This window comes from Gymnodraco acuticeps, unplaced genomic scaffold, assembly GCF_902827175.1.
Source record: "Gymnodraco acuticeps unplaced genomic scaffold, fGymAcu1.1, whole genome shotgun sequence".
In the NCBI taxonomy this organism is placed as follows: domain Eukaryota; kingdom Metazoa; phylum Chordata; class Actinopteri; order Perciformes; family Bathydraconidae; genus Gymnodraco; species Gymnodraco acuticeps.
Genome location: NW_022992313.1, coordinates 636,372 through 649,902, shown reverse-complemented (window position 1 = coordinate 649,902; position 13,531 = coordinate 636,372). Strand labels below are relative to the sequence as shown.

At 44.2% G+C, this 13,531-nt stretch overlaps 1 protein-coding gene across 1 annotated transcript in view; it reads left to right on the top strand.

The window, feature by feature from the left end:
- The window catches only part of abca2 (ATP-binding cassette, sub-family A (ABC1), member 2), a 238,833-nt gene that overhangs the window by 83,095 nt on the left and 142,207 nt on the right, over nt 1-13,531 (top strand). Inside the window, exons 7-13 of the mRNA XM_034208396.1 lie at nt 699-875; nt 7,946-8,167; nt 8,657-9,033; nt 10,014-10,173; nt 10,854-10,982; nt 11,161-11,328; nt 11,526-11,622. Coding sequence (XP_034064287.1) covers nt 699-875; nt 7,946-8,167; nt 8,657-9,033; nt 10,014-10,173; nt 10,854-10,982; nt 11,161-11,328; nt 11,526-11,622 — 1,330 coding nt within the window. The remainder of the gene's footprint in view (nt 1-698; nt 876-7,945; nt 8,168-8,656; nt 9,034-10,013; nt 10,174-10,853; nt 10,983-11,160; nt 11,329-11,525; nt 11,623-13,531) is intronic.

Here is a 13,531-nt window from a genome sequence, read left to right as displayed (position 1 = left end):
CCATCACTTACTGTACGGAGGCTCAGTCATTGGTACATGTTCATTTATAAAGCCATGCTGGGTAAACTACCGCCTTACATCTGCTCACTGATATCACAGAGAGTCGCAGGTAGCTATTGCCTAAGATCCCAGGATGTGTTTTTATTACATGTACCAAGTGCTAAGACTATTTTAGGCACTAAAACTTTTATATGCGCAGCCCCTCTAGCTTGGAACACTCTGCAAAACATTTTGAAAATGAAGATTTTGGTTCCCCTGCATAATTTTAAAGCACAGCTGGATGAAATGATTTTTGATACTCCTGGTACCTGTCTTTGTGAATAAGTTTGTAAATTGTACCCCTGTCATTATGTTGTATGTGTCCTTTTTGTTTTCTGTTACATGTGTAACCAATGTGCGGCAGGTCTCCCTTGTAAAGGAGATCGTTGATCTCAATGGGATTTTTTACCTGGATAAATAAAGGCTACAAACCTGAAAGTGTGACAATTGTAATGTAAAGCATGTGTTGCATGTTTCTTCCGCTTTTGCTGATAAGATACTTTGGACACTTATTTAATGCCCAAAGACTCACAGCTCAGTGATGGAATATATTATTTTGTCAGCTATTATTTTGTTTTTTTATTATAATTGTTTTTATTGAACACACTTCTCATCCCCTAAAAAGTATCTCTCTTGCATCTCCTCTCCTCCTTCTCTAGGAAAAGCTGCTGGGAGATGTGCACAGTCTGGATGGAGGTCTGATACACAAAGCCTTACGTGACCCAACCAAAGCAGGCCAGCGGCCGGCTCTGCTCCGGCTCATGTCTCGGGCGTTAGGCCTCAGTGAGGTCCCAGGAAACCAGAGCACTGACCAACAGGCCCTGGAGGAGCTGGAGGTGTGACTCAAGCTAATCCAGCCACGGCTTACATTGCACTTCAGGTTTTGAGGTTTTCAGTGATTCCTTGTAATAAGACTTCTGCTAGCCCACAGGACTATGTGCCGTCTTCAATACTAACAGGAGAGTCTGAGAGCAAAATCCCCTGCGCGATATAACTTTAATAAAATCATACTTACCCTTCCTTTTCATAGCAGGATACAATTAATATAAGTGCCATTTGGAAGAAAAGGTGTGCCGTTATGATGAATTTTGGTTAGCATATCTAAAATGTATAATCATGGCAGTGGTTTATTTTCTTCAACCATATTACATTACATTGCATTTAGCTGACGCTTTTATCCAAAGCGACTTACAATAAGTGCATTCGACCAAGAAGATACAAACTTGAAGAAAACAGAATCATATAAGTACATCAGGTTTCATAGAGCCAAAACATTTCAAGTGCTACTCAACTGGCTTTAGATAAGCCAGTCCTTTATTAGTATATAAGTCCTTTATTAGTAATTGTATTGCTCGAAGTGGAGTCGAAAGAGATGACTTTTCAGTCTACCCCGGAAGGTATGTAAGCTTTCTGCTGTCCTGATTTCAATGGGGAGCTCATTCCACCATTTTGGAGCCAGGATAGCAAACCCACGTGTTTTTGTTGATGGGAACTTGGGTCCCCCTCGCAGCGAGGGTGCAGCGACCTGTTTGGCTGATGCAGAGCGGAGTGCATGTGCTGGGGTGTACGGTTTAACCATGTCCTGGATGTAGGAAGGGCCAGATCCATTCGCAGCATGGTACGGTGGTACCAGTGTCTTGAAGTGGATTCTAGCAGTTACCGGAAGCCAGTGGAGGGAGCGGAGGAGCGGAGTGGTGTGGGAACATTTAGGAAGGTTGAAGACCAGACGAGCCGCTGCATTCTGGATGAGCTGCAGAGGTCGGATGGCACATGCAGGTAGACCAGCCAGGAGGGAGTTGCAGTAGTCTAGGCGTGAGATGACGAGAGCCTGGACCAGAAGCTGCGTCACTTTCTGGGTCAGCTGGGGACGCATCTTCCTGATGTTGTAAAGCGTGTATCTGCAGCAACGGGTTGTAGCAGCGATGTTTGCAGTGAAGGACAGGTTGTTATCTAGGGTCACACCCAGATTCCTTGCAGTCTGAGTCGGGGAAACAACAGAGGTGCCGATGTTGATTGTTAGGTCAAGAGTGGGACACTCTTTTCCCGGAAGAAAAAGCAGCTCAGTCTTGTCAAAGTTGAGCTTGAGGTGGTGAGCAGACATCCACTGAGAGATGTCAGCTAGACAAGCAGAGATGCGTGCAACGACCTGGGTCTCTGAGCGGGAAAAGGACAGAATCAATTGGGTGTCGTCAGCGTAGCAGTGGTAAGAAAAACCATGCGGGCTAATGACTGATCCGAGCGAGTTTGTGTACAGTGAGAAGAGGAGGGGACAGAGCCCTGAGGGACCCCTGTAGTTAATTGACAAGGGTCGGACTCGGACCCTCTCCAAGTTACCCTGTAGGTGCGGTCTTCTAGGTATGAGGTGAGGAGGGAAAGTGCAGAGCCTGAAACTCCAAGTTCTTGGAGAGTGCGAAGGAGGATCTGATGGTTCACCGTGTTGAATGCAGCAGACTGGTCCAGAAGGATGATGACAGAGGAGAGGGAGGCTGCTTTAGCCGTGTGCAGTTCCTCAGAGACAGCAAGGAGGGCAGTTTCTGTGGAGTGACCTGCCTTGAAACCAGACTGGTGCGGATCCAGAAGGTTGTTCTGATGGAGATAACAGGAGAGATGTTTAAAGACCGCGCGCCTCAAGTGTTTTAGACAGGAACGGGAGGAGAGAGACAGGCCTGTAGTTTATAACATCAGACGGGTTGAGAGTGGGTTTCTTTAGGAGAGGGTTTACTCTTGCCTCCTTGAGACTGTTTGGAAAGTGACCAGAAGTTAGAGAAGTGTTGATGAAATGGGTGAGAAACGGTAGAATATCAGGAGCGATAGTCTGAAGGAGGTTTGAAGGGATAGGGTCCAGAGGACAGGTGGTAGGGCGGGCAGAGGTAATGAGGGTAAGAACCTCACTTGGAGAGAGAGGGGAAAAGGAGGTCAGTGTGTTGGTGGAAGGAGGGTCTGGTGACCCAGCGGTGAGTAAAGGTGAGTCAGAAAAAGAAGAGCGAATATCATCAACCTTTTTTTCAAAGTAGATAACGAAGTCGCTTGACAGAAGTGAGGAGGGGGGAGGGGCTTTGGGGGGGTCCAGGAGGGAGGAGAAGATGGAAAATAGTTTTTTGGGATTGGAATAGGAAGATTGGATCTTATCTTGAAAGAAAGTGCTTTTTGCCTGAGAGATCGAAGCAGAAAAAGAGGAGAGGAGAGCCTGATAGGTTAGGAGGTCGTCATGGTGTTTGGATTTCCACCGTTTCCGCACAGTTGCCCGAAGGATGGTTCTATTAGCACGCAGTGTGTCATTTAGCCAGGGAGCAGGAGGGGACAGACGAGCCTGCCGAGATGTGAGAGGACAGAGAGAGTCCAGAGAGGATGAGAGAGTAGAGAGGAGAGTTTCTGCAGCAGAGTTTGGAGGTAGGAGTTGGAACAAGTCAGAGGAAGGGAGGGCTGAGAGCACCGATGAGGCAAAGGTAGAGGGGGAGAGGGAACGAAGGTTACGGCGGACAGGTGCAGGATGAGAAGAGATTAGTTTGTTATGTTTGGAAAGGGGTAGAGAGAATGAAATGAAGAAGTGATCGGATGTGTGGAGCGGGTTTACAGAGAGGTTAGAAGCCGTGCAGTTCCTTGAGAATATGAGATCAAGGACATTGCCAGCTTTATGAGTTGGTGGGGACGAAGACAGTGAGAAAGCAAAGGCGGTTAATAGAGATGTTAGTTCGTCTATCTTCCCCGTCTGGAGGTTGAAGTCTCCGAGAAGTACAGCGGGAGGGCCAGTTTCAGGGATGTGTGAGAGGAGATGATCTAATTTCTCCAAGAAGTCCCCCAAGGCGCCTGGTGGACGGTAGAGAACAACAATGGTTAATTGTATAGGATGGGTTACTGTGATGGCATGGAATTCAAAGGTGGAAGGAGTGAAGTTAGGTAGCTTGAAGAGGGAAAAGCTCCATTTGGGAGAGAGCGGGAGACCAGTGCCACCTCCTCTGCCAGTGGGTCTGGGTGTATGGGAGAAAGAATATGCTGTGGAGAGAGCTGCTGGGGTGGATGTGTTTGATGGAGTAATCCAGGTCTCAGTGAGAGCAAGGAAATCCAGAGACTGCAGGGAAGAGATGAAGTCAGCCTTAGGAACAGCTGACTGGCAGTTCCACAGGCCCCCTGAAACTAGATGTTGGATCTCAGTGGAGCATGTGGGATAGACGAGAGCAGGCTGGTTACAACTATTACGAGATGCACGGGGCCAGTGATAATTGTGAGAGGACACATGAACAGGAATGGAGAATATACACATGTTTTTTAGCAAGAGTGGATAAAAACACCAGCGATACTTAGCTAATTTAAAGTAGGATTTGCCTCCCTCGTAACTCACACATAACTTTATTGTCTTTGTCAGTCTTACTCCAACAGGACTCTATTGTCTTTGTCAGTCTTACTCCAACAGGACTCTATTGTCTTTGTCAGTCTTCATCTGTCCGACGCTCCAGAAAAGTGCTACCTAAAATGGACACTAGTCCTGAGTGCTGAGTTGTCACAGCTGTGGGCCTACGCCCCTTTAGGCCCCGGCCACACAAGGACGAAAACGGCTAAACGCATAGGATTAACGCAGACGCAATCGCAAAAAAGCTTCCGTCCACACGCAATATTCACCGGATAGTGTCTGCTCACACGAGACCGCTCCATTTAGCTCCAACCGCTGGAGAAGCTGCAGTACATATGCAGGAGCCTGTACGTGACGCTGTAACTTCCTCCACAAAAGCAGCGAAGAAGCATGGTTGTCATGGTTGCCCTTCTGTTTATTCTCCGCGGTGGGGGCCGAGGGAACCGAGTTTTTCGCCAGTCAACGTGTATTAAAGTTTAAATCTTCCGGACAAAAAAGTGCCGGTCAAAGGTGTTCTTTGTTATTTATTGAGCTTCAAAACAAATGAATAACGAATCTATATAATATAATAATAAAATACATGGAGCCTCTCTTTTTCCTCCCTCTCTTCGGACAGCGTCAGTGTCTCATGCAGCAGCTGATCCAGTAATGAGTGACCCGGCCGACAGTAAAAATAAACATATTTATAACTAGTTTAGGTAGTTTGAGAGGTGTCTCCGTTCTGTCAGATTAGACTTCACTCGCGTTTAGGTCCATTCTTTCACACACACATACGGGTTTTGGGCCGAGGGCGACACCGTACTTCCGGTATCCACCATTTCACACGAGGTGCAAGCAGAATATCATAGTCTATTGCCTTAATCAATATCTAGTCAACTCTAAAATACCACATATATGCATTGGCATGATAATATTATTGTGACAAGTGGGGTATTCACCTGGTGTTTCTAGAAGATAGACGTAGATGCTGCCAAAATCAACCGAAGGCCACTTTCGAGAGTCGTTTTTCCATACATCTGCAGGCAGTCTGTAAGGGCAATCGGATAACCCACACAGCTCTAGTTTACGCTGGTAACGACCTAGAGCACACCCCTCAAGTCCAGAGATGTAATCCGAAGACATGCAGCAATTTCTTCGGTCGTTAATTCAGAAAAAAAACCTAGTGCGCTCTGCCTGGCTACGTAAGCTAGCTGTTTATATTAGTACCTCCAGGATATTAGCACCTCCAGGAAAATGGCGTATTTCTATATAGATATATGGCGCGCGTTGCATTGTGGGTAGCTCGTGACGTCACTGTGTGTGAAAGAATATCGAGAGAAAGATAAATAATCTGAATTCAGTGTGCAGTTTACTTTGACGCGGGGGTAAGCAGCAGAGGTGGGGAGAGGCGGGGCTATTGCCTCATCATTATCAGAAAATGATCGTATACGGGGCACACACGGAGCCGTTGGCCCCCCAGAGCCTTACTTATGCCGTTCTATCCACCTTTGGACCCGTTATCGTTTCCGCAGTCGTTTAGTGCCGTATTCGGTCGTCCTCGTGTGGCCGAACGGTCTATATGACACTAAACAGTAACGCAAACGACCGTTTTCGTCCTCGTGTGGCCGGGGCCTTAATTAGTTAACTCTCTGCAGCTGATGGGCACCAGCTGAAACTGTCTCACTTCACACCTGAGCCTTCAGGCCTATTGTAATGCACTTTTTACAGACCAATGTCAGACTAAACCCTTGTTACAGAGGTTTTAAGATAGCCCTACTACAATTACCACTAGTAAAGCACTTAGTATTTGTACAATTGTTTATTCAAAGTGAACCCTAGTCAAAGTGAACCCTAAGAAGCAAATGTTTCAGTTTTTAAGATTTCTGAAAAAATAAGTTACCCCGATTTCTGCCTGAAAAACAGGTAATTTAGCTGTTCGGAGATTTCAAAACACAATTTTAGCTAGAATAACTACAGAACAGTTATACAGAGTAGAGTGAATGAAACAGAGAGGTCTAGAAACAAAAATAGAACTTACAGAGGTTTCTGAATCAGCAGAGAGTCCTATCTGGTCGAGATAGCAGACAGTGAGATGCAGACTCAGTGAGTCTAAATAGTTTAAGAAGAGATGATAATCCCCTAAGTGTTCCCTTATTCAAATGAAGACAATTTAAATCCTTCACTCTGCCTCCATAACATATTTAAGTCATTTCACATATCTGCAAAAAGAAATCTGTAGAAGAATTTGTGAAGAACTTTGCACAACGATTTTTCCACATACCTTCATGAGACTGTCTATACAGAATGTCTTTATCACTATGTATTACATATCAAAGAGCAATACATATGGACAAGTATTTGTCAACCTGTATGTTTCAGAGACACGGTCTTGAGCTGGGACTGCACCAGTAGGCCTAAGACAGCATGTTATATTAATTATATACTGTAATTGAATTGTTATCCAGCAATGTACAGTCACAAAAACAGCTTTAGTATACTTCAGATTAACTGCTCGTCGGATTATAATTTCCTGTCCTTTCCCCACACATGTTGGACCATTTTAGTGCATTGTAGAGGAGTAAAAGTAGGGTTTGAACTTTCTTAAATGCCTCAACAAAAACTATTTATGTCACTTTGTGTGTGAACTCTGCAATACTAAGACACACATTTAGACCAAGGTTGGGCCCAGCCTATCTCTTTACGGCTTCAGCTTTCCTTCTGCTTTTCCCTTTTGACATACCCTACGATACAAAGGAATACTCCCCATGACCTGAGATCGAGTAATTTCTCAAAACAAACTAGTCCTACATAAAAACAGGAAAGGCATTTCATCTTCTGACTGACATAAGATCACATGCTCATGAAAAAAGACAGCAACTCTAAGAAATGGACTGTCCGGTTGTGCACTTCTCTGGTTAAGTGAGGAAAACAGTTTTTAAATGCCTGCAATTACTTAATTAATTAATTAAGAGCTGATGTTCACCATGAATCGCATTGCAGTGTAAAAGATAGGGTGGAGAAACTGGCAGAGCCACATGTGTTACACTGCCCTCGGACATCAGTAAGAACCTTCACTACCTCACTGTAACGGCAAAACTGATCCATGACTCATGATCTGCACTCGCTCTTTAGCTGGGGTGAAAACAGAGGAATTTTACTGAACCATGCTCCAGCTTCCTGAAGTTGCAGAGGGAGACAGCAGACAGAGTCTCCACTGTAGGAAGGATTGAGCTGCAGCGTGAATACTACAAACACAAGTCCTGTGTAGAGCCCATTATACAGGGGGGAATCACAGCAGCAGCAGATTTGTCCATGCTTTAGCTAACTGTTGGAAAATGGTCTGACTTCAAGCCAATAATTCATAAATCATCCTAACTGAGGTGAGATAAAACGCTCTGATTCCTCTTAGCAGTTTGAATGCATTTCTTTATTACGACACACATGTATTTATTAATTTTCTCGCATTATACAAGTAAATACTAGTATTTCAAATGTTTGATAAATTATGATTAATCATGGATAATTATTAGCATGCGTTGTAGATGCTGAAGTCAAATAAATTAATTCTATCTTCCACAGGGGGCTCTTCTGACTGGGGCCATGTTGGAGGTCCTCACCTGTGGGGAGGGCGGGGCTAGTGAGCTCAGTACCATCCTGATGGTGCCAGAGAAGCAGCGACCGGTGCTGCAGGCCTACCTCAGAGCAGTGTGCGGCGGGGGGGAGGGTCAAAGAGCAGAGCGCTTCAGACTGCTGAGCCTGGAGCTGAGAGAGCAGATCAACACCCAGCGGGTCAGAGAGAAGGTACAGAGGGACCGCTGAACATCTGCCACCTAATCTCTCATTGTCAATGTACGGTAACTAATAGTGCTTTGTCACTGAAAGGCTTCGACGGCAGAGAAATAAAACGTTTCTCTTTAACAACAACAAACTAATTATTTTAGTGGTGGACATTGATGGCAGCCTGTTGAGCAGCACTCAGCCTCAATACTCTTCCAAAAATGTCAATACAAAAACATGGAAGAATAGAGACCAGGTTGTCAATGGTTTTGCTGTGCCTCTGTCTTGATTTGAAACGACAAACTCTTCGACAGCATTTCGTGTGCAACTTGAAGAGGCTTGAAATGGAAAGATGTCAAGAACTTTTGTTTTTTAACAACTTGTACAATATTATTGGTATCTTTAAAGTAGACAGTTAGCCTCACTAACAGCAGCCAGTTTGTACCATATTATATTTGCTACCCAGCTCCATCCCTCCATCATGTCTTCCTGTCTTCCCCTCTTGCCCCCCAGCTCCAGCTGGAGCGGCCCCGCTCTGTGGCCCCCCTCTCTCAGGCCGACCTCAAGGCCTTGCTGAAGGACCTGGCTGATATGGAGAGGCTTCTGAAGGACGTGGACCTGCTCTCTGGCCTGGCCCGCCTGCTGCCCAAAGGAGCCTGCGCTGGTCGAACTCCAGCCTCCCCCACAAACATGACTTGGCCCCTTAACGCTACCACATGGGGCCCAAACACAACTGACATCCCTGGAGAAGAGGGGGGTGGAGGTGCAGAGGAAGGTGGAGGAACAGGAGGAAGGAAAGGAAAGGAGGAAGCAGAGAACCCTCACTCTCAGTTTTCAGCCTTTGTGCAGCTGTGGGCCGGACTGCAGCCCATCCTGTGTGGGCACAACAGGTGAGAGCAGGGGACCAATCGCACAGCAGGGTCAGTTTGAACACAGCAAATCCTTCTGCGAGTATTGTCTTTATCATTCAAAATATGATTCTGTTTGATTAAAACATGGTTTATTATTTGTTTAAAGGTGACTGTAAACAATAAGACTGCTAGGATCTACATAGTTGTCAACATTGAATGGCAATTGCTTTACTAAGAATTTCTGATTCTGATTTTAAGATGGCTTAACAGTTTAGCCCTGCCATAGGAATGCAAAACTATATAAAATTAATATTATTATATTTCGCTCCAATATGGCCTCACTAGCAAGTGTCAGGTCCCCTGTAAGGAGCTGCTGCAGGGTCGGTGTTTGACCTTAGATGCAGCCGTCCTCCTAAAGAGTGACTGTTGATTCTACAAGAGCATCAGTTTCTACCAGAAGTAAAGAGCATGTATTCCATGAAATAAGAGCAGTGGAGGTGATTATGGTTGAAAATAGTTTTTGCTCTTTTACAGATTGGCATCAAAAATAGTTTTTTTTACATTTCCAACGTTTTTTTTATGGCAGCTTTTCGGACAAGTCTGTGGAACAATTAATCTGCCATGTCACAGGTTACACAACTTGATCTAAAAAGAGCCTGAATTGGTCTTGTTTATAAAGATATAACATGTGAGGTGTGTGATTTCAGCTGTTGAAGTAATTGCTAAAGCTCAAAGCTTAGTAAACTACAATTATTGTCTTACTAGTGGGTTAGGGCTAGTTCAGTCTTTAACAGTGCCTTTTCCTAATTTCTTATATTATATTTATTTCGTGTTTGTATCATTGTTGCATTTAATGGAATCTCCTAAGCATTCATTTTCAAAATACTATCTTTGCAGCTGTACGCAGTCCATTTTCAATATATAACAACCTGTGATGGATAATATATAAACTGCAAATCTAATTCCCAAGGACTGTGACTTGGCAGTTAATTGCCTTTAACCTGCGGCTCTGGTTGCAGGATCATCGAGCCGGAGGCTCTAAAGCAGGGGAACATGAGTTCTCTGGGATTCACCAGTAAAGAGCAGAGGAATCTGGGACTACTGGTTCATTTGATGACGACAAATCCCAAGATCCTCTACTCCCCCATTGGATCGCAAGTGGATAAAGTGATTCAGAAGGCAAGTAGTCTAGGTGTTCACATTATTCACTCTGAGAAGGCTGTGGCACTGAAATGTTTTCACCTGGTAAAAGTGTCATATTCATACATCCAGCAGAAAGAGCTAAAAAAACATATCTACTTACTTATGGTATGAAAGTCAGACAATCAAATAAATCCATCAATTGCATTTTATTTATATAGCCTAATATCACAAATTACACATTTCTCTCAGGGGGCTTTACAGAGTATACAGAAAACCTCACCCTCAGTCCTGAGACCCTCGCAGTAACAAGGAAAAACTCCATAATAATCCCCACAGTTTATGGGGAGAAACATCAGAGGAGGGTCCCTCTCCCAGGACGGACAATAGGTGCAATAGGTGTCGTGTTTAAATAAAGGATAATACATTTACAACAGAGACAGTCCAAATGTTAGAAATGATAATATGCCTATAAGTAAACGCATTTCTTGCTGCTTAGTGGAATGCCATATCCTTTCGAGTTTTGCTTCAGTTTTCAGGGTTATGCAATGGAGCTAGCCTTTGTTGTTTTATTTTCTCCTTTTTTTTAAGGATCAACAGAATCAAATGTTATTTGCAGCGTGACTGTAGCACTACCAAAGCAAAAGTACATACATACATAGATGAATTCATACAAATGTTTTTTTTTAACATGTATTAACTGTTTGCACTTACTGTAGGCAAATGAGACCTTTGCTTTTATTGGAAACGTGACACACTACACCCGGGTCTGGCTCAACATCTCCGCCCAGCTCAGGACTTTTCTGGAGGAGGGTCGTCTGCACAACCAGTTGGTGTGGCTGCAGCAGGTAGAATCTAGGCATCTTTCAAAATCAAAGATGCAGTACTATCATGATGTAAAAGAAATAATGTGCATTGATAATTTCACATTGAGTTGATATTTTCCGAGAAATTAGACTTAAGTCAGAAATCATGTAACGTTGCACACACATTAGTCTCTGTTCCTCCTCCTTCTATTCTCCCCAGCTGTCCTCAGAGCTGCAGCAGCACCCTGAGCTGTTGAATAGCACAGACAGTGAGCTAATGCAGGGTCTGATGGAGGGAAACTACAGCCTTCCGAACATCTCCATCCTGCTGGAGCAGATGGACACCATCGACAACGCTGCCTGCGGCTGGACACGCTTCATGTCTAAGGTCAGTTCAGTGAAGAACTCTGACTCCCAACAAAACAGGCCAGCTGCATGTGATGTTCTCACATGACTGAGGCAGAAAGAGAGGGAGAGGTTTCTGATTCTAGCAAAGCAGATGTTGCAGTCCTTCATTATGATGGTTTTAAAGGTTTTGATTTGTTCATTTCTGTTGTCAAAGGATATTTTTCCCTATGCTTCCAGGTTAGTGTTGATGTCTTCAAGGGCTTTCCCAACGAGGACAGCATCGTCAACTACACCCTGAACCAGGCCTACCAGGACAACGTGTCTGTGTTTGCCAGTGAGTCCTCATACACTTATAGTTTATTTGGATTCACATTTTACAGTGCACATGTAAATATTGTCTGTGACTATGTACGCACATGCATCCACAACACACAACCCCACAAACATGTAAGCTCAATACCAACGTTCAGCCTCCCTGTAAGAGCCATTATGGCAATTTATGTTGTTATGGTAATTATTGATGGCTTTATTTTGAAGGCATCTTTGGGCGCTGGGTAATTGGGGCACCTGGGGTAATCATATATATTGGAGCCAGGTGGTGGTGGGATTAGAGCACATGTAAGCACATGGTTTTTTTACCACTGGGAAAAGCATGAGGAAGCCTGAGGATAGGCAAATGGCAAGTTACAGGAGAATGGTTAAATGCACTTTGTTTGATGATATCAAATCATGAAAATAAATGCACGAAAGGATATTCTTGTCTGGACTTGGATCACTCCCATCCGTAAGATTCGCTATCTGGTGCTTTAGCGGCAGTTTAACCTTTTAGTCAATTTTCAGTTTTATTTGTGTATGATTTTTGCCGCTAACAAGTAAAAAAACTCGCCCTAAAAGCAGACATTGTTTTTTTAAGCTTCTTCTGTGGATGTTTGGCCCGAGTGTCAAGAAGGAATCATGGATTTCCCCATTTGGATGCTATGTCAGAGCATGAGAAATAAGTGCATGGACTAAGTCCAAAGCTTTCGACAAGGACATAAGCATTAGGAGTGTGTGGGAACCTACAAAGGACAATTTGGATTATTATTTGCGCTGTGGACATTGACTGCAAGCTGTAACGCTATTGTAAATGCCTTACCGTTGGAGTTCGAGCCACTGGATAAAACTGCTGTTGCTGTGTGGTTTATAGCAGGGGGTCCGCAGCCCGGTACAGGTCCGCGGACCGGTACCGGGCTGCGGAGGTGTTACTGCCGGGCCGCGAAATAGCTGAGTTTATCGTAATATTTGCAACAACAACAAAAAAATTCAATTATTTTTAAATGTTCGCACCTATACCAGTCATATTATTTCATGTTATGTTTATGTGGGGAAATGGCAGTGCATACATTATTCGAGATATATTTCGAACTCGGACTTCATTTTAAGGACATTGCGGCCAGGGATGTAGAGCTATTTTTTTATTTGTAAGACCTCCTTCACTTCATGAAATGGCTTCAGCATCAGGAGGCAGCCTCTGAGAAGTGCAGCACCAGCGCGTACACACCACCTTCACTGTGTTCCCCACTGCAGGCTGCTACGTTTCAACCACACACACCTCTACACACACACACACACATCGAACGGCCCGATTATTCCCCCTATTACTCGTTGTATGAAGGAAATGTCCGGTCACAAAGGCGCACGATGTGTATGTGCTCTGCTCAGCTCCGCTGTGTGTGTGTATGTTCGTTGTGTTTGTGTGTGTCCAACAACGGCAATCAGTTAAAATTGACAACCGGTCCACGATTTTATTGTATTGTATCTGCCGGTCCTTTGCACAATAAAGGTTGGGAACCCCTGGTTTATAGAACAGGCTAAATAATGTCGGAGCGATTATGGACAACGCCCACAAGAGGGCAGTCCAACCTACAGAAAAGGCCATGGAGTAGCGGCTGCAGCAATACAATGTAGGGAGAAGTAACTCACTGCTAAACTGAATGAAGTTAAGCTGTTCATGGACAATACCGGTAACTTGATGGAAATTCATTCTAAGATGAATGTTTTTTAAACAATCTTTGAATAGTTTAAAGCAGGGGTCTCCAACCTTTCTTCATCTGAGAGCTACTTTGAAAAAATGAAAGTGACCAAGAGCTACTTGCATCACATCGCTTACATTTAATTAATTAAGCTACTTTTGTACACGTGTGAAATTGCAATACCTAAAGCTTGTCAAAAATCTTAACTTCACATCAAGGTCCAAGGAAACG